The sequence below is a fragment of the Petaurus breviceps genome, unplaced genomic scaffold (genome assembly GCF_028583685.1).
Source record: "Petaurus breviceps papuanus isolate PSGF00001 unplaced genomic scaffold, PetGlider_PUasm1.0 99, whole genome shotgun sequence".
In the NCBI taxonomy this organism is placed as follows: Eukaryota; Metazoa; Chordata; class Mammalia; order Diprotodontia; family Petauridae; genus Petaurus; species Petaurus breviceps.
The window spans coordinates 25,896,685-25,917,976 of NW_027187465.1; the positions used below are offsets into that span (position 1 = coordinate 25,896,685).

The 21,292-nt window shown below is 44.6% G+C and overlaps 1 protein-coding gene across 2 annotated transcripts in view; it reads left to right on the plus strand.

Annotated features, from left to right (window-relative positions):
- The window catches only part of TCTN2 (tectonic family member 2), a 37,106-nt gene that overhangs the window by 12,507 nt on the left and 3,307 nt on the right, over positions 1–21,292 (plus strand). Inside the window, exons 6-17 of one of the 2 annotated variants that reach the window (XM_069081406.1) lie at positions 4,010–4,206; positions 4,478–4,604; positions 6,446–6,587; positions 7,508–7,573; positions 8,549–8,683; positions 9,237–9,314; positions 10,973–11,053; positions 12,446–12,557; positions 14,450–14,556; positions 19,550–19,706; positions 20,093–20,218; positions 21,047–21,135. In XM_069081406.1, coding sequence (XP_068937507.1) covers positions 4,010–4,206; positions 4,478–4,604; positions 6,446–6,587; positions 7,508–7,573; positions 8,549–8,683; positions 9,237–9,314; positions 10,973–11,053; positions 12,446–12,557; positions 14,450–14,556; positions 19,550–19,706; positions 20,093–20,218; positions 21,047–21,135 — 1,417 coding nt within the window. The remainder of the gene's footprint in view (positions 1–4,009; positions 4,207–4,477; positions 4,605–6,445; positions 6,588–7,507; positions 7,574–8,548; positions 8,684–9,236; positions 9,315–10,972; positions 11,054–12,445; positions 12,558–14,449; positions 14,557–19,549; positions 19,707–20,092; positions 20,219–21,046; positions 21,136–21,292) is intronic. The other variant, XM_069081407.1, reaches the window with a different exon arrangement.

The following is a 21,292-nucleotide window of genomic DNA, read 5'->3' on the forward strand; positions in this document are numbered from 1 at the left end:
ACTTCTCAAAGTGAGCCCCCAAAACAAAGCTACACATCAGGGCTTATATAGCCTTCTCCTGGCTCAGAGAATGTAACAACCTTTTGGACCCACTGGCCAATCAAAAAGTATCAACTGAAAAGCAAGCCTCCCACCCCAGACTCCAGGTGCACTTTAGCCTAGGGGCAGGGAAGATCTTTAAATTTGCATTTCCATTACACAGGAGCAGGGTTCTAGTCATTGTGCCCTTGCATCTTGCCAGAACCTTATTGGTACTGGACTCTTGATTTAACTGGTAGAGAGCACTCCCCAGAGAGGACATTCTCTGCTAAAGTGAGTAAGGTTGCTTCCAGTCTGAGAGAGTTGTCCCAGGCTCTAGGAGACTTGCCTAGGATCACACAACTAGACTTGAACTCAGGTCTTAGGGTTCTTGGGCCATTTGTCAATTTGCTGTTCTACCCAGCCTAGCACATAATATTATCAGCCATATCTGACTTTTCATGACCCTGTCTGGGGTTTTCCTGGTGAAGATACTGGGCCTAGTTTGCCATTTCCTTCCCCAGCTCATTTTTATAGATGAGGAAACTGAGGCAAACGTGTGAAATAACTTGCCCAGGGTCACCCAGCTAGGAAGTATCTGAGGCCAAATTTGAACTCAGGTCTTCTGACTCCAGGCTCAGTGTTCTATGCACTGCATCACTGAGCTGTACAGAGTGTAATAGGAACTTGATAAGTGCTTGTTGAGTTGAATTGAATTTCAAGGTCCTGGGCTAGGAGCTAAAAAGAAAGCAGACCCTATTTTACGTTGACAGCATCTTGAATGGTAAGGAAGGAGAATTCTTCTTCATGTGCTTTATTTCTTTTTCTTTCTTTTTAAACTTACTGCCACCAGGGCTGGGTGGAAGGGTTGAGGGGAAGAGAGGTAAAGGGGAAGAGGCCAGGAGGCCAGAGGAGGAGGGTGAGCAGCCCAGTGAGAATGAGCTACATTTCAGTAAAAAGGGCCACAAGTGACACAGTAAATCCCATACATAGCAGGCCTGATAGCTTTCTGGGTTTTTGAAGTTGTCATGACAAAGGCAGAATAATTGCAGTGAGCTAAGGTTGATGCAGTCCAGCCTAAGATTGATTTGAAAAGGAGTGAGGTAATCCAGAGAGGCAGGAGGACTGGTGTCCCCCTAGGCCCGGCCCAGCCTTCGTTGATTGCCGCTGCGTGTCTGTTTTTCACTCTCAGAATTTCACAGTTACAACAGATGACTTCTCTGTTCTTTGTACTGGCCCATTTTAAGGAGGGAATTGTATATCCCTGTTAAGCTTCCACAGTGTGAGGTGTAAGCTTTGGGCACATGATTTTGTTGTAACATTAAAAGAAGCATATTTGTATTTCCTTTTTAGAGTTAGGCCTCTTGTTGAAGAAGCATCCTAGAATCTGAGTCCAGGGAGGCCTCCTAGGGCCACCAGAGTCACTGCTGATCCATCCCTCCCTGAACACTTAAGGGACTGACTGTGGGGATCAGGGGTAAGGAACCTGTAGGCTTGAGGCCACATGCAGCCTTCTAGGCGTTTGGGTGTGGCCTTTTGACTGAGTTCAAGTTTTACAGAACAAACCTTTTTATTGAGGGGATTTGTTCTGTGAAGTTTGGATTCAGTCAAAGGGTTGTACTTGAGGACTTAAGGGGTTGAATGTGGCCTTGAGGCTGCAGCTTTCCCACTGTGTTACCTACAATGTAATGTAGCACTTCCTTACTAAAATGCTGCTGCAAATACCGCTGATATATGACACTCTTGGCAAAGGAAGTATTTTGGATAAATAACTTTGTTGGGGGGTTGAAGCTTGTGTCTTTAAGCCAAGGCACCATGGGTAGAGAGTACTGAGCTTGGATCTGGGAGACCAAGCCTCAGGATATTTACTGGCTGTGTGACCCTGGACAGATAATGGAAATTCTCTTCACCACCAATCCATCAGTCAGTGAGTATTTATCAAGGGCTTACTGTGTGCTGAGTACTGGGCCTGGTACTGAGGACAGAAGGACAGATAAGCCTGTCTTTTAATAGGGTAGAGAGAAGGGACGCGTAAAAACATACACAGTGTAAGCACATGTGCACATGTAATTATGCATGTGTGCAAATGCATGTGTGTATGACCCAAAATGTGTGTATGTATATGCACTCACACACAAGCCTTTTAACCACAAGGCCCTGTGGAAGGGGGTCCCCAGATGTGTCCCAGTCACAGCTCAGGAGGAGTCTCCTGTCCTCTCACGTGCTTCTGAGTTCCCTGCTGCAGGGCATCCGCTCTCTCTGGAATGACCAGTGGCTTCTTCCTTGCCAGATGAAATGGGCCTCCCTTGGTCCTTATCCTTTTGGGCCATGTGGATCGCCTTTTCCTCCTGGATCCTCCCCTCTCTAGGTTTTGGTGACCCCCTTCTCTCCTGGTGACTCCCTCTTCTGCCTGTGGGACCACTCTGCCTAGTCTCCCACTGGATCTTTATCCAGGCTGTGCACACTAACTATAGCTGTCTCCTAAGGCCCAGGTCAGGGCCTCCTTCTCTTCTATGGCCTCACTTTGGGACCTCCTCAGTTCCCATGGGCTTCTGGGTCATCTCCATGTGAATAATTCCACAGCTCTGGATGGCTCCACGGAGCTGGTTGTGCACCCCTGTCTGCACTGCCCATTGGGCATCTCAGATTGGGGCTCCCCTTCACCAGCCCAAACCCTTCCCTCCTCCCGACTTTCCTGTTACTGTCCAAGGTACCACCACTCTCCCAGTAGCTTGGTACCTGGGGGGTCATGCCCAGCCCCCACTGGCACGCCCTGCACATATTCCTCTCTTTCTGTACACCCCCTCCTCTCTGCTCACACAGGCCAGGTTCAGGTCCTCATCACCTCTCCCTGGACTCTTGCCCTCTTGCCTCAAAGCTCTCCTCACTCAGCTGCCAATGGGATTTTCCTAAAGTTCAGGTCTGATCATGTCCTATTGCTTCCTGGGAGCAAATGCAGAGTGCTCAGTATGGCTTTTAAAACCTTTCATAGCCCAGTCTCCTGAGACCTTTCTTGTCTTTTTACATTCTCCATTCTCCCCCACCCTCTACTGTCTGGCTACACCGGTCCACTTGTAATATCTTAAACATAGGCCTGATGCAAGCCTGGGCTGCTTTTCCTCCTCCTCTCAGCCCCTCTCTTCTGCAGGAAGAAGCCTTCCCCCCCAGTCCCCTCCCAGTCCTGTCCTCCCCTATCTGTTCTCCCTCCCCTGCCTCCCCTGAGATCATGTTTATACATAATTAGCTGCATGCTGTGTCTTTGTTTAGACAAGGAACTCCTTGAGAACAGAGGTTGGCTTTTGGTTTTTATCCCCAGCACTTAGCACTCTGCTTTACACACAGTAACTGACTGACTAACAGAGAAAATTCCCACATGGGGAGTTTCCTTTGGGTCCCGGGTCAGCAAAATCACAAATTACAGATCCTTGGCATATGGACAGTTAACTTTAAAAAAAATGAACCAGTCTTGATCAGAACATTACTTTATCTTAGTAAAGAGAGTCTCTGAAACATAATTGAATTTTCCTTGATTTCTCGGGGTCATCAGAACGAACATCAGTTTGTCTCCTTGGCCATAAGACAGTGCTGTGTTTCAGGGTTCATGCAGTATTTGTGGTGCTTTGCCCTTGTGTTCTCTAAATCAAGGTTGTGTGGCAGGGTTTGTGTCTGTGTCTAATTGACTTGACACATATCATTTGACCACAAGTGTCCCCTCAATGGCCCCAAGTCTTAACAGACCCCTTTACCCTTTCTGGCCCCAATAATGTGTGAAATATGGATTGTACTTGTTTTTGTTCTCTGTCTCAGCACAGACACCATCTGCTTCCAGAGTCAAGCCTTTCTCCCACTCTGGTTTTAGCAGTGATATCTGGCCTCGGTGCCGGGGGTTGTAAAAACATTTTTACATTTCCTTTTTTGGGAAGACTGTGGCAGATGGGAACAGTGGGGGCGCGGCATGTGGACTGACTGCTCTTTTGTGTCTTCCTTCCAGGAATGCACGCCTGCTTTAATAGACCTGTTCAAAGAATACTGTTTTACAGGAGTTTTTGGTGGAGAAGTAAATCCACCTTTTGACCACCTGTGCTCTAACCCAATGACAGAAGAAATGTCGGATTGGTTCCCCTTCTTGTGTGTTCACTCCTCCCTGGAAAACACTCCTTTCCTTGGTTATTTTTTCCAAGGCTTAATGTAAGTCGAAACCCAGTGGACCATGAATGATTCTTGTCCTGAAAGCCAATGAAGCTACTTTTCTGGTTGGTCACAGACAACGTAGGATTTTTATGAGGCACAATTCCTTTCTGAAATTCGCTGACTTAAAAATGTTTTTTTTTCCATGTTTTAGTTTTTCTAAGTTTATCTTGTGCTGAGCATTTGAAAGAATGATGTCAAACTAATGACATTTGGCTGAACAGCTAATAGTTAAAAATGTGAATAAGAATTCTTTTTCTTTAACTTGTAGTTCTCATAGAGATGACCACAGCTTCGCCTTACCTATAGCCATCGAAGTGGAAGACTTGTCGGATTTTGGCTATACGCAGAACATTCCACTCATGACAGTGGAAAAAGGCCTTTTCACCATTCCCCAGGTCAGGACTTCAGTTTCCAAATGTGGCCTCTCTGGTCTTCTTGAGTCAGTCTTGTTCATTCGGCTCATCCTGTGTGAGATGCGGGGCTGGGCCCTAAGGAGCCAGCGAACACAGAACGGCCCCGGCCATGACGAGCTGCCATTGTCATCATTTCTCCTTGTTTGTATTTTTTCTCAGACACTGTAGTGAATGGATCTGGGATTTCAGTGATGGCCCAACCTGAAGGACTTTTGGCCATGCCCTCCCTGTTCCCACCAAATGTCCTCCCGGCGTGCTGGAAGCTTTCCTTCCTGCTTAATCTGTGTTACACAGATGCCCTGTTAATGTTTTTTCTCCATTTCCTGTTTTTGAGTAAGACTTGTCACAGCTCCACGTTAGAGACAGCACGCAGCAGACAGACCTAGTTGGCCTAGTTGCTGTTCAGCTGTGTCTGACTCTTTGTGACCCCATGCACTCATCCGTGGGGTTTTCTTGGCAGAGGTGTTCGAGTGGCTTGCCATGTCCTTTTCTAGTGTGTCCCCGTTTTACAGATGTGGAGCTGAGGCAAATAGAGGTAAAGTGACTTATCCAGGGTCACCCAACTAGGAAGTGTCTGAGGCCAGATTTGAACTCAGATTTTTCTGACTCCAGGCCTGGTGCTACAGCACTGCACCACCTAGCTGCTCGGAGGAGTCAGGAAGACCTGAGTTCAAATGTGGCCTCAGACACTCACTGGGCGACCCTGGGCAAGGCATTTTTACCTTGTGACAGAGTATCAATTTCCTCATCTGTAAAATGGAGATATCATAGCATCTACTTCTCAGGGTTATGGATTGAGTTCATTTCACCTTTTTTGTTGCTCAGTCATTCATTTGTGTTTGACTCTTCATGAGTCTAGTTGCCTCATTTACATATGAGGAAACTAAGGAATAGAAAAGTCAGATAGTTTGTCAGGTGTCTGAGTGTCTGAGGCACTTGAGCCCAGGTGTTCCTAAGTGTAAGTCCCAGTGCCCAGTCTGCTGAGCCGTCCTTGCTAGGCTGGCCCGACACTAATTCTCTGACATCTCGTCATGTGTCAGAGGGATCAGATCAGCAGTCTTCCACTTTCCTGCTTGCTCTTAGTTTGGTAAAAAGCTGTTGGACTGAAACCCTATGGACTAGCCCTTGAATGGGCTGTCACTCTGCCAGCCCCATCACGGCTAGAAGCTAGAGAAACAAAGGCAATTCAGTAGAATATGTCTGAGTCCCATGTGATCCAAATTCTTAAACAGCTCAAATTATGCAGTGAGTTTTTTTTACCCAAGCCAATCCTCAAACTGCTTTCTGACGCCTTTCCTGTGATAATTTTAAGACTTCACCTGTGGTAGGAAAGAGCCAGTAAGGGTGAATGCAGTCAGCATGTGGGTCTTAGTGAGATGCCTGGATTGGAGGAAGCAGTATGAAGGAAGAGCCCGGTGTGAATTCCACCTCGGGCACTTGTTTTCTGGGTTATTCTGGGCAAGTCACCAAATCTCTTGGAGTCTCAGTTCACTCATTTTTAAAATAGTGAGAATGGCACCTGCCTTTGTGTGACTCTGATTGAAATGATGTAGGAGAAGTGCTTTGTAGACCTGACAGAGCTATGGGAATTAGCTGTCAGCACCATGGGCTTGAAAATGAGGTCTCTTCCTAAGCCAGTTCCCCACCTTGATTAGTAAATAAATGATGGGAAAAAGTCAGTGCCCAGGTCTACCAGCTAGCCTTTGATGAACCTTTAATAACAAAAGAAGCAGGACTCATAAAGATGCCCAGGAGGCTGGGGCCCACTGATTTTGTGGTGGCGGGAAGACCAATCATTAATCTTGTGTTCATCTTGTCTCTAGATGTCCATAGTGGGGCAGTGTATTAAAGAGGCACCTGTGGCCTTCCTTCAGAATTTTGATGTGAACTGTGTTACTGACTTGGCGGTACTTCAAGAATGGGAAGATATTAGTAAAGTGAGAATAAAAAGTGGTGTCAATGGAGGTATGTTGTACTTGTTGTGGGGGGAGGAACGATAAAAGCTCCCATTCCATTGTGCCCCCATGACATTAGAAAATATTACCACTGGACCACTTCAGTCAGAACATATTCAGTTATCTGTTGGGGAAGCCATTTTATTTTTCAAAATACTTAAAAGAAACTTTGCTATTTAATAATTTTAATTAATTTAATTTTTATTAGCATTTATGTAGTGCTTAAGACTTGCAAAATGCTTTCCAAATATTATCTTTTTTGATCTTAACAACAACTCTCTGAGATAAGCACTATTATTAGCCCCATTTTACAGATAAAGCAACAAAGGCAGACAGAGGTTAAGTGACTTGCTCAGGGTCACACAACTAAGAAGTGCCTGAAGCTGAATTTAAATTCTGGTCTTCCTGACTCCAATACACTCAATCAAATGAGAAAACAATTGTAAAATGATATGTAAATGTGAGCTGTTGTCATCCTTCTCCTGTTCCTAGGGAGGCCTAAGAACAGGAGCTGCCACATTGACTTCAGAGGGCTGAGAAGAAGGTCAGATGAGAGGGTTGCCACCTGCCAAGGGTTCTGCCAGTATAGAGAAATAGCAGACAATGTAATAAGCATAGAATAAATAAGTAAGTGTGTGGAGATAGATTCTTTTTCATAGCCAAGCAGCAGGGGCTTCAGTTCTCCCCTGGAAGCACCATTGACCTGTGCTGCTCCTCACTCTGGTGTCTCTTTTGTTGTGGGTGTGGATGAGCGCCAGTCTCCCAGAATGCCTATGTACTCATACCTGATGGGCAGAGGTGGACAGAGAGGGAGAGGTTGGCATAGCATTTACCATAGTAAAATAGTGAAGGGCTTTCTCTTTGAAGAAAGAAAACAAGATTCTGATGTGTGATGTAGACCCACCAAGGTGATTCTTTTTGTCTTCCTAGGCTTCATTGTACCCCAAGTGATCTATGAGGAGTCAACTGCCTTAGACAAGTTCATCTATGATACAGGTACTTCATTGTGATGACTTCTGTATGCTCACATTGGTCCCACCTATCTGAAAGTTCTGCCAGAAGCTGAAAAGAATGATTCTGTATAGGAGACTTTTGGGAACATCTCCTTTTCCAGATAGGATATAAGCTTCTTGAAGGCAGGAACAATTTCATGTTGTCTGTCTCCCCAGCACCTAACTCAGCACCTGGCACATAATAGATGTTTAATAAATGCTTGTTGATGGACCTATTGATAAAAATATGACTTTTTAGAACTTCATGGAATATGTTGGTTTGGTGAAAAGCTACAAAGTACTCTTGCCCCATCAAGGAGATGTGGGAATATAAGGGTAGAATGTGGCCTATGCTTTCTGACATGGGTTTGGCTTAACTAGTTTTCTCCATCATAACAAAAGGTTTACTAGGAAGGCTTTCCTAGGGAGTGACTTGTGGAAAAAACAGTAGGTGTCAGTTACACATGAAATAAACAGAAGGATGCAGATTTAGGGTTAGAGGGCCTAGGTACAAATACCAGCAGGGAATTGCTACCTGTCTGACTTTTGGCCAATTCCTTCTCTTCTCTGTTTCCTCATCTGTAAAATGAGGGGCTGGGCCTGAGACCTCCAAGGGCCCTCCAGCTCCATGACATGTGTGGCTCTCTGACATCTGTGGGCCTTGTTTCCATATTTGTAACATGATGACCTGTGAGGGCACCTCCAACTCTCCATCTCTGCTCCTCTGAAATCAGCCCCAACCCTCTTAAGAGAAGATAACGATCCCTTAGGGCTGGCTGCAGCTTTTTTTTACTGACCCTTTTGGCTTTATATTTTCACCATTTAAAATAGTGACTTAAAGTGGTGACAGCCAGTCACTTAGATTTCCATTGATATTACTGAATATGAGGAGGGAGGGGCTCTTTTTGTGTCTCTTGCATCTGACTGTGTTCAGAGGAGAGTCTGCAGCTCAGAGGACTGACTGTGGGTTTGTTTACAGAAATATTTCTTCCCCCTGAGCCATCATTCAAATATGTGAGTGTGGAAGAGCATTATATTTTCAAGTGGAAAGAGACAACGATCGCCGAACTCAAAATCAAAGTCATTGGGGCAAAAATTAATGTAGATCAGCAAGGTAATACATGGAGAGGCAGAGAATTTGATTTTTATTTGTAGTCTTTTTTACCTTGTTTTTGGAATACCTGTGATTAAAACAGGCTACACATGTTTTGTGCATATCCTTATGACTTCATTAAAGATAGAGAGGTGTGGCACACATCCATTTTGGATATTTAAAATATAAATGCTAGACCTTGGTCCCAAAGAAGAGAGGAGAAAATATGTTTCTCCCAGCTTTCTTTGCCTAAGTGGGAGCCTGTGGGTGTGGAATGCCACATAGACTCCTAGATTTGGTTTGTGTGTTGGTTAGTTTTGCAGACCACTTTTACCCCCTCTTTTCTTTTTTATTCTTCTATCAAGGGATGCCTCTGGGGAGACTCAGGATGAATTTGGGGGAAGTAGAAATATATAGTTGGAAATTAAGGTCGGCAGAAAAGTAGAAGATATCAGCAAGAATGTTTAGGGTAAAACACATTTCTGAGAAGTCCAAGAAACAGGACAGATTCATTATTTCCCATGGGAATTAATAGTACTTGTCGTATTTGTTATTGTTGCTGTTTTATTTTTAGGAATATTGATGCAGAGATTTAAAGTAACATTTTTAAGCTTTGATACTACAGACTCCCCAAAACGATCTGGAAACCCAGGTAAGATGGTTATACTTTAATTCCTCTGGTGTAAAAAATCAAGAGTTGATGTATTAAAAAAAATTCCTATCCTTTTCTACCTCAAGTCTGCAGATCAACCAGACCTTTCATTTCAATGTAGTATGGAAATCCAGAACTTAAATATGAGTATTCATTTATTCTGTAAAGTGGACCTGGGAGGAGCCAGTTTTTTTTTTTTTGCTTTTTGGAGGGCAATTGGGGTTAAGTGACTTGCCCAAGGTCACACGGCTAGTTTTTTTCTGTGTGTGTGTGTTAAGTGTCTGAGGCTGGATTTGAACTCAGGTCCTTCTGACTCCAGGGCTGATGTTCTATTCGCTGCAAAACCTAGCTGCCCCATGGGAAGAGCAGTTTGGCAGTTCATAACAGAGACATTCTGGCTTGGTGACCCTGCTCAAGTCACATGAGTGGTGAGGGCCTCAGGGGCTTCTCCTATGGTAGAAAGGGGAGAGAAGGTGCAGTCTGCCCAGGGAGATGAATGGTTTCCTGGGGACTTACAACACTGCAGAAGCCACAGGCTCCTCCAGTCCAGAGAACAGAGGTGGTCATTTTGTTTTGTGCTTTTGTACATACATTTTTTAAATGCTCTACTGAGACAATGTATGCTTTTTCTCATGTCTCCTTTCTTGGAATGTTATCAGTGGATTCAGGTTTCTCTTTATTTAATGATTGATGTTTCAACAGAAAGACAATGTGGTTCTTATCTGTTAGGAAATGTGGAACAAGCTGTGGATGGATTTTTTTATGTGCTAATAAAATAACTATTTTAAAATCCAATTGCACAGTCTCCAGAATGGCAGGGTTTTTTGAGAGCTGGAAGTGGGGTTTGAGGTTCACTCTGAAAGCCGTGGGAAGACCATTGGATTTGTAGTCAGGGGGTCCCTTGGTTCTGCCACATGGCACCTGTGTGACCTTGAGCTAGTTTCTTGCACCTTCTGGGTCTCAGGTTCTTGTCAATGGCCTCTCAGACCCTTTCTAGTCCTAACTTTTTTTTTTTAAAGCAACTGGGGTTAAGTAACTTGCTCAAGCTTATATGGCCAGTTATTTCTGGGTGTGGTGCTAAGTTTCGGAGCCCAGATTTGATCCCCAGGTCACCCCAACACTTGGGCCGGTGCTCTTACTCGCTGAGCCACCTGGCGGCCCCTCTCTAGTCCTAACTTTTAACCCTGTCTGTGGCTCTCTATCCAGTTCACTAAGAGGTTTATTTTGCGTTGCAGAGAATAGCAATCCCAAGCTGGGCTGGGTGCCCCCAGGCAGGAAAGCCTGAAAGTGGGAGGTATGGACCTGTCACATGGCTAGTTTTTGTGTTAAGTGTCTGAGGCAGGATTTGAATTCAGGTCCTCCTGATTCCAGGGCCAGTGCTCTATTCACTGCACAACCTAGCCACCTCACTGGTCCCACTTTTAAAAGTGGCAGGGATGCCTGTCTCACTGCTCTGTTCTTATGCCTCTGACACTTGAACATCCTTGGTTGGCTCTTACTTGGGTTTGGTTTGGCATGCTCTCTTTGCATTCTTGCTTGAGGCAGCCCTTTGTGTCACAGAATTAAAAGGGTGGGTGTCCCCCTAACTCCAAGGGTCTAGAATAATCCTATTAGGAGAAAAGCCTATTAAGCCTCCTCCTTTGTGTTCGGGCACCTAGGTTACTGCTTTGGCAAGCCTGTGAGAGCCCTGAATATCGGAAGTGAGGATAATATCACCACTTTGAACCTTTGGCGACCAGGTAAGCATGATGTGTTTGTTATCATTAGTTCAATTCTCGGTCATAATTAGAGGCAGCCTTGTTTTCTGATTCACACAGAGCAATGAAACCCATGACTCCTTTCACTTTTGTTTCTACAGATTATTCCCTAAGGCCTTTGATGATGTTTGGAGTCATAGTGATGGTTTGCAGGCCTCCCCCCCCCCCCCCCCAAGCTGGCCTCAGTATTTCCAGATTTCATTTCCTACCTCCCTGCTTTTGCACAAGCAGTCCCTCATGCCTGGAGTGCTCTCTTTCCTCACCAATACCTTGTAGAGCCATCTCTTCTCACTGTTAAGCTCATGTACCATGTCCTTCATTTCTCTGGCTGTTAGGTCCTTCTCCCCTAGTCTCAGTGTATTGGTTTTTGTATACATCCTGAATTTACTTTATTGTGAATACAAGATAGATGTGAGTGTTTATTTTGGATGTTTGAAATATAATTATAAATGGTTGGCCTTAGTCCCAGAGAAGAGAGGAGAAAATCTATCTCCCTGCCTTCTTTGCAGAGGTGGGGGCCTATGGGTGTGTCTGGACCATCACACACACTCCCAGACTCCACTTATGTGTCGGTCAGTTGGAGGAAAGTATTGATTAATGACTAAATCACCTCTTAAGCATTTATTAAATACCTGCTGTGTGCCAGGTGTAGCTTTGGTGCTGGGGATGTATCTAGACAAGACTGAGACCATCCCTGCCTTCAGGGAGCCTGCCTGCTAATGAAGGAGACAAACATAGAAGCAAATAATACAAGTAACACAGGGACACTCCATTGTCTTTTTTCTGTATTTTTTATCTTCCATGCTTAGCACATAGTTATGTGTTTAGTAAATGCTTGTTAATTGATTGACTGTATATGTGTTTTCATCCTTCAGTGGAATACAGACTCCTTCGGGCAGGGGTTATTTGCATTTTCACTTTGTATCCCCAGCATTGAATACAGCGCTTGGCACATGATGGTAGGCACTTAATAGGTGCTTATTGATTGATTATCAGGATTTGGTTCAGAAGGGGGAAGAAGGAGGAATCCTGGATTCTGACAGGTCTGTCATTGGTGGGTACAGTGGGTACTGGTGCCATCCATCATTGATAGGAGGGGCCCAGCTCTGTCTGTTCTGGTTACTGCCCTCTGCTGGCAGAGCCTGCATCTCATCCTTGGAGAAGGCCCTTCGTGGCAACCCAGCTAATGTGCTCAGGCACAAGGACTGTCTTGGCCCGCAATTGGTTTTGGAAAGTTCATTGGATCCATGGTGCCTTCTGAACCACCATGTTTGGAAAAATCTGGGACCTTGTTTCTCCTTAAGAGAAATGCCAATAAAAACTTGTGCGAAATAAAGTCTCTTTGACTTAACAGTGCCTTTTTTTTTTTTGTAGTTGGCAGGGGTCTGTGCACTGGAATAGAAACCATCCCAGTTTTATTTGGAGAAGATGCTGTATCTGGATGCTTCTTGGAGCTTGGCATTGATGAAAACTGTACCCAGCTCAGGTGAGAAAGGGAAGTCAGTGCATTTGGAGTAGCTTGCAGAAGTTACTCATTGGATCCATTGGACTGGCTTGCTGAAGAGTCATTCAGAGGTATTGATGTGAAACATAATTCATAATAGAAGAAAGGCCACCATGGTAGGGTGGAAACAAGACTGGATTCAGAGTCTGAGGAGCTTGGTTCTAGTTCAGGCCTACTTCTATTTGGGTGGCCTTGGATACCTCACGGAGACTTCCTGGGCCTCAGTTTCCTCATCTATAAAATGAAGAATTTGTACCAGATGATGTCCAAGGTCCCTTCCAGCTCCAAGTCTATGAGCTTCTGTCACAAAACCAAAGTCTGTCCAAAATGTAGCCAAGCTAAGGGTAATCATGGCCTCCAAGGCAGACACATTTGTAGAGCAATTTCTTGGTGTTTCTGGCTTCAGATAAATCACGTTTCTGCAATAGATCTGTTTTTTGGGAATAAAACCAGCCATTGTAGCCTCCTTTTGGTATTGGTCATGTCTGTGGCTCTGACCTTCCCACTGGGCTTTCCAGGGTACTCCCTGGGGGCACGGCTGATGCCCTGTCCAGAAGCAATCAGGGATCTGTGCAGAGAATCATTAGCCCTATGCCAGGTGTAATGGAGACTATTCACATGTCTTTCCCAAAGGCTGGCACTAAGGCTACAGGGAGTTGCCCAAAGACAAGAGTGTGAGGAAGGAAAAGATAGTCTGTGAGTGGAAGGAGAGCTGGGGCAAAACAGTTAACAGCAACGGTAGGCAGTTGTATGCTTTGTCAGAGTCCAGAGTCCAAGTCACCTCACTGTGAATAATACAGACTCTACCCACTTCACTGCCCATGGGTGTACTGAAGGAAGGGGGGGAGTGCCACATTTTATCTATGTAACCAGTCACAATCACATTCTAACTTGCATTATAGTTCTTGGTATAGCCTCATTCTCCTTTCTAGATTATCAATTAAAGACGGGCAGAGAGACTGTTGGCACCCCTGGTGCCTAGTGGGGAGCCTCCACACACCTGGCACTCCGAGAGGCAACTTGGTGTAGTGGGAAGAGAGGGAGACCTGGAGTCACAAAGCCTGAGTTTGAATCCTGCCTCAGATGCTTGTTGTGTGACTTCGGGCCAGTCGGTTAATGGCCCCCTACCTCAGTCTTCTTCTGTGAAGTGGGGGGCTAATAATACTCACTTCACCAAGTTGTTTTGAAGAAAGTACTTTACAAAGCACTTGAGAAATGTGAGTGATTTTCGTGAATACATATGTTCTCTTGGTCTGGGAAACCCAGCAAACTCCTAATGCCGTCATCATCTGCATCATCATTGTCATAATAACTGACATTGAAATGATGCTTTCAGTTTTGCTGATCACTTCACCTGCATTGTTTCGTCCAAACCTCAAAATAACCTCAGGAGATAAAGTGCCTCAGGTTTTGCTATATTCTTTTGACACATATGGACGGTGAAGCTAGTGAGTATTAGAGGCAGAATCAGAACCCCGTGCCTTCCAGGCTTCAGAAGTCCAGAATCTATCCACTATACCAGAGTTTCTCAACTTAGGTATGAGAAGCTTATCAAGGAGGTTCAGGAATATTTGGTAAATAACATTATTTTACTGAAATTAATGAATCTGTTTTACTCCTGTGCATATACAAGGTAAACTCCAAAATCCACTTCCATTTCACATTGACTGAGGGTATGTAGAAGGCTTACTGAAACCCTCAGGGTATGTGGACTGGCACAAAGTTTGGGACTTCCTGGGAACCCCAAGTTGCTGCTCCCCAAGAAAAATACTTAAGATATTTCTTATGCAAGTAATGATTAAATCCAGTAAAATAAGACTGGAGGCCAGGTTCACTTGGCTCTGAGATAATAAATGCTTTAATCTCTCTTGCAGGGCAGAGGTTACTAACAGACTTAATTCATTAGTACAAGCTACTCATGTGGCCAAGAAAGGCAACTCAGATTATTATAACCTTCTCGATGGCTGGCTGGAAATAATACGTAAGTTAAAGCCCTCTTGGCTGTTTCTAGGATAAGACACTCCATCTGCAGACTGGATATTTTCTCTGGCTGTCTCTTATACCAAGAATGTTCTCCCTCCTCATCTCCACCTCCTGCCTTCCCTGTCCTCCTTGAAGTCTTACTAAAATCCCACCTTCTGCAAGAAGCCTGTCCCCATTCCCCTAGTGCCTTCCCCCTGGCCTGTCCCCGTCCCCCTGGCGCCTTCCCTCTGGCCTGTCCCCGTTCCCTTAGCGCCTTCCCCCTGGCCTGTCCCTGTCCCCCTGGCGCCTTCCCCCTGGCCTGTCCCCCTTCCCCTGGTGCCTTCCCTCTGATGCTTGTCTCCAGTTTATCCTGTCTGTAATACTTTGTTGTTTCCAGTTGTTCCTCTTCCTGAAAGCAGGGACTCGTTTTTACCTTTTTTTGTATCCTCAGCACTTAGCACTCTGTGCCTGGCACAGAGACGGTGCTTAATAAATACATGTCAGACTGATTACAGCTGCATGTGAGATAGTGTATCTATGTGAATTGCCATTTGTAGCTTTGGAGTCATGTTTCCTTTATACTTTGTGTATGGTTGAGATGGACAAGATAGCTACAAGCCAAGACTAAAGTGAAGGAAGAGTTGGCGTAAGCTGTCATTGGTACATGATTGGGCACTTAATGCAGTCCCTGAGGCTAAGACGCAACAGAATATGAATTGATGATTCTTGTGCTAATTTTGGCCTGATAATTAACACCAAGAAAACAAGAATTTCTCCACCATCCATATAGGAACTATTGGTTACAGCAAACGGAGAAATTTCGAATGCTGTGGATAAGTTTTCTTATTTTCCAGGGATGTCCACGTAGGTGATAAAGTTGATGTATGCATTGCTGGAGCTAGCTCAGTGTTTGGGAGGCTCCGAAGGAAAGTGTGGGAGAGAAGAGGTATTAGACTGCCTCCCATATTAAAAGTCTACAGAGCTGTTGTGCTGACTGCATTGTTGTACTGACCTCACACATACCTCATTGTATGTCTGTGAAACCTGTATAGTCCACCAGTGCCATGCCAGGAAAGCTTTTTCTTTCACAATTGCTTCCATTTGAATTGTCTTAGGAAGACTCTAAAAATTACCTGGCAGGATAAGATACCAGACACTGAGGTCCTTTCTCCAACCAAACTTCCAAGCATTCAAACTCTGCTGCAGAGAGTGCAACTCCAGTGGGTTGACCATGTAGTCCAAATGCATGTGTAGTGCCAACACAATATTCACAGTGCTAGTGGTGAATGTGAATACGCCAGCATAGTTCTCAATTGCAAAATATAACAGACTCTCCATACATAAGCCAGAAGCAGAACATTTATTCAGACACCAGAAAACTGAATCCCAAAACCAGAAAGCCTAAGCCATCATAGTAACAAAGAAGTTCATACACCATAGCACAGCAGAGAGCCACACTATCCTTTAGCCTTCCCACAAACAAACACTCACAAGCCTAATTTTCTCCTTGAGTGCATCCTCTCCTCCCGTCAGCTCTTAACTGCTCTGACTCTCAGCCTCCTCTGGGCTCTGCTCTACCCTTCAGCAAACTCCTCCTATCACAGACTCTGTGTGATTACATTTGGCCTATTAGGGGGCAGAGAATATTTTCAGATTCCCATCGCCATTACAGCATGTTTGCCTAAAAGACTACAGAAAACTCATGCAAGCCAAGCACTCACATGGAGGTCAGAAGAAGTGACACAAGGATACTCTCGGGGTCTCTCTGAAGAATCTTAGTTTTGATTTTGTGATATGAGAGACCGTTAAAGGACTGGTTAGCATGGTGTACCCTCCTCAAAGAAGGCACTGTGCTTTATGAGAAAAGCAGAACTGAAGTAGCTTAAAAGAAATGTGAGATGTGAACATTTAGAGCCATCTCCACTCCAGATGTCTGTGTGAACTATCTGTGCCTGACCAGTAGTAGAGTCTTCTGAGCTTGTATTGGTCTGATCAGCTGCAGTTGGACATACTGTACGTTGACTTTGACATAGTGATGTCCCACTCTGGGGTCACAGATTTAGGGCAGAGTGAGAAGGGAACCTGCTTTTAGGGGTGATCCTAGGTAGGGAGACCCTGGGGGATGTACAGAGAAAGGAGGAAATTCAGAAGCCACCAGCAGCAGGGCTGCAGTTCAGCCCCTAAGTTCAAAGCTTCCAGCATCTAATCAAACGAGAATAACCAAGGCAGGAATCCTGGACCAAAGGGAAGCCTATAATTTTCCTGCTCAGAGCTATCAGAGTTTTTCAGTTGACTAATAGGGGTGGAGCCTGGCAGCAGCTACTACTCAGTTCCAAACCCAAGTGAGAAGCTTGCAGAACTCAGACCACAGAGTAGCAGTCAGATTTTGTTTTGGGTCAGCCACTTGGAGAGCACTGAAAGCTTGCAGCTCTCCAGCCTGAGATATCCCTGAGATCCTGGAGTAACTCAGTACTTCAAGAAAGCAGCAACGGGGGCGGCCAGGTGGCTCAGCGAGTAAGAGCACCGGCCCCAGTGCCTGGATGACCTGGGGATCAAATCCAGGCTCAGATACTTAGCACCACACCCAGAAATAACTGGCCATGTAACCTTGAGCAAGTTACTTAACCCTGATTGCTTAGGGGCGGCCAGTTGGCTCAGCGAGTAAGAGCACCGGCTCCAGTATCGGGATGACCTGGGGATTGAATCCAGGCTCAGATACTTAGCACCCACCCAGAAACACCTGGCCGTGTAACCTTGAGCAAGTTACTTAACCCCAATTTCTAAAAAAAAAAAAAGCTGCAACAGAACTACCCTAGACCTTCCTTCCCTCCAGAAGTGCACAGAACCCAGGCCTAACATCAAGTGTGCAGTCAGGAAGTACGCTGGGAGAATGAGCAAACAAGAAAAGAACTCCACTATAATGAGCTATTATGGTGGCAGAGATGCAGAAGAGAATGACTCTAAAACATATATAAGCCAAAACCTCAGAAAAAACACAGGTTAGACATAAACTTGACTAGAATTCCTAGAAGAGATTAAAAAAAACTTTTTAAATGGAATGAAAGCACTTGAGGAAAAAAAATGGAATAGAAATAAGAACTTATGGAAGAAAGAATTGGAAAGGGAATTATTAGCTGGACAAACAATATTTAACAGCTACCTTTTTTTTTTTTTAAAGCAATCGGGGTTAAGTAACTTGCTCAAGGTTACATGGCCAGTTATTTCTGGGTGTGGTGCTAAGTATCTGAGCCAAGATTTGATCCCCAGGTCATCCTGACACTGGAGCTGGTGCTCTTACTCACTGAGCCACCTGGCCGCCCCTGAACAGCCACCTTTTTAAAGGAGTAGAGATCTTGGAATGTGTTATTCCAGAAGGTCACAAGGTCAAAGATCTGGGTTTACAACCACGAATAACTTTCTCATCAAAACTGAGTATAATCCTACAGGGCAAAACAAAAAACAAATAAAAACAAAAAAGAAAAAAAGATATTTAGTGAAGTAGAGGACTTCCAAGCATTCCAAATAAAAAGACCAGAGTTACAGAGAAACTTTGATCTACAAAAACAGGAGTGAAAAGAAAAATAGAAACAAGGATAAAGAACTAATCAAACTGCTTACATTCAGATTTAGGGAAATGATACATGTGTCCTCTCTGGTCGCAGTTGTCCTCAGGATTTATAGAGGGAGTCCTATTAGACAAGGCCTGGGAGTGGCTCTATTGTGTGTTGATCTTTAGAATGGAAAGAGAAGGGAAGAGGAACACAGTTGAAAGTGGAGGGGGGGGCAAGGAAAGGAAGTTTAGGGAAAATTATGTCACATAATGAGGGTGTACAAGTAGACATCTGTACAAATGAAGAGGAGGCAGGAGGGAGCAGGTGATGGCTTGGACCTCTTTCTCATCTGCACTGGTCAAAAGAAGGGAGAATATACACACAGAAAGCTGGGTACAGAAATACATTTCACTAAACAGTGATATAGGAAGGAAAGGGGAAAAGGGGGAAGCGGAGTTAGAGGGAGAGTAGATTAAGAGAGTCATCTAATCTTCAGCAAAATTAATTCTAAGGATGTACAAAAATACTTATAGCTCTTTTTGAGGTGGCACAGAATGGGAATGTGCGGGGGATGCCCATAAATTGGGGATGATTGAATAAGTAATAGTTTATAAATATGATGGAATGCATCAAGGCAGCTGGTGGCACAGTGGAGAGAGGGCTGAGCCTGGAGCCAGCAAATCCTGAGTTCAAATCTAGCCTCAAACACTTACTATCTCTGTGACCTTGAGCTAGTCTCTTCACCTCTGTTTGCCTCAGTTTCCTCAACCATAAAATGGGGATAATAATAGCACCTACATTCCAGAATTGCTGTGAGAGTAAAATGAGATAATATTTGTAAAAAAGTGCTCAGCATAGTGTTGGGCATGTGGTAGGCATTGTATAAATGCTTGATCCTTTCTCCTTCCCTCTTAATGTAATGACCAACCACGATTCCAGAGGATTGGTGATGAAATGTAGTTCTCTCCTTTTGATAAAAAAAAGTGGAGGACTCAGAAGGAAACAAATTTTTTTGGATATGGCCAATGTGGAAATTTGTTTTGATTGACTATACGTGTTTTCTTGTGTTCTTAGGGGAGGGGCATGGGGAATAGTTGGGGTGGGATGATGAGAAATAGATCTTGGCAAATTAAAACAAATATTTTTTAGAAGTAGCTCATAGCTCACAGGGTTGTTGAGAAGATAAATACTTTTCAAACCTTTAAAAAAAAAAGAAAGATGTGACCTTATGGTTTTCTACTCTTTTCTATGTGTATCAGAACTATTGGCAGCCCTGGGGATGGCTAGTTGCTGTTATCTTTTTTTGTAATGGATTAGTCTTGGTTTCAGTCAGTCTTTGTACATGGGAATTTTGCTGTCTCATGATTCTGAATCTATAATGTTATCAGATTCAAACTGCATTGTAGGGAGAACATTTGTGTCATTCTTTCCCAAAGGCATAACTTGTCATTGTTCTTACAGGGAGAGATGCACCTTTTTCTGGGGACAATCTCCATCTTAAAGACATAAAAGGCCTCTGCCATGATGTGCCTGCCGTGATGACTATTCGGCTCCTTATTTCTGATGGTGGTAATTTGGAAGGGGTGCCCCAGCATATGATACTTGGTGCAGAGGTCAGGTAAGCTACTTGGGGCAGCGCTAACTGGGGGCAAGAGAAGCACAAATAGCAATGACCCTGAAACCTCAGATACCCTCACAGTGACAGACTTTGAAGTGTGATGGATGGACCTCTTCATTGCATTGAGGGGTCATCCTGAGTGGACTTGGTCCATTCAGTCTGTCTTTAACTCCAGGCTGGTGCAGGTGGATGATCCACGTGAGATTCCGAGATGAACGGAATGCTCATTCTGACCAGGGCCCCGCTTGGTTTGAGATAGAGGAGTAAGAAACTGAACAAAAAGGCCCCCAGCCATTGCCACAGCGTCTGCTTGCCTGTTGGGGAGGTTTACCAGCTGTTACACCAGGAGTAGGTTGTAGCCTAATGACCAGAATCTCTTTCTTCAGCTTTTCTTCTGTCACCTGGCAATTTCCGTGTGGGATGAACTGTGAAGATAAGCCTAGTCTTTTCCCTATCAGTGTTTCAGTTCAGTTTATTGCAATACCTCCTCAACTATCCGAGCCACTGACAAGGTAACCACTTCATTGCCTCTTTAGTGTCTGACATTGTTAGGAAGTGAGATCATACACACTTTTAAAAAGAAGGTAGATTTGGTGGGATAAGCAGGGTTACTTAACTTTTTCCACTTCAGACCTCTTTTCAAGTTTGGGCAGTGTTTCATTGGCATTGCATGGCCTGAGGGCATGCACAGTGCAAAGTAGGTATGCTTTGTGTTCAGAACCAACGCTGCAGTGAAGTTGCCAATGCAGCATTGGGAAAGCGCTGCCAGAAGTACCTTGGATTCATTATGTGTTTGATTTTTAATTATTTTTTGGTCATTGCTCATTCAGAAACCATTTACTATTGCCAGATTTTTCGAGACTCTCATATGGGGTTGGGACCCACAGTTTAGGAAGCACTAGATAATGGATAGATGTTGACATCAGAGTCACAAAAATCCATATGTGAATCCTGCTTCTGACACTTCCTGACTCTGGGACCCTGGGGATGACATCTCACCTTTCTGACCAAATTTTCCTCCTCTGGCTCTAGGAAAGGGGCGGCAGGTGTGGTGTGGACTAGGAACTCTGAGCTTGCAACCTTATCAACTCTCTCTAGTTCTGGGATCCTTTGACCTTTTTTGTTGAGGGGCAATTGGGGTTAAGTGACTTGCCTGAGGTTACATGGCTAGTATGTGTTGTGTCTGAGGCCGGATTTGAACTCAGGTCCTCCTGACTCCAGGGCCAGTGCTCTATTCACTGTGCCACTGAGCCACCCTCAATCCTTTGACGTTTTGGTGCCCTTTATCAGATCTGTCTTGGCATTGTCCTGGCTTTGCCACTTACCAAGGTGTCTTGCAGTTTTCAGATCAGTTACTGGAGCCATGACTGCACTTACAATGAAGTCTGCTGGCCAGAGCTCATTTTCCCCTTGTCCAGAAATTACCAAGGTAGGAGCACTAGGCCACCATGTGGTCTTATATTTCTGTCTTTAACTGGATGAATACATCAGCTTGCCATATTGGGTAGGGGAGTCATCAGCCATATTGGGTAGGAGAGGCATCAGCCATATTGGGTAGGGGAGTCATCAGCCATATTGGGTAGGGG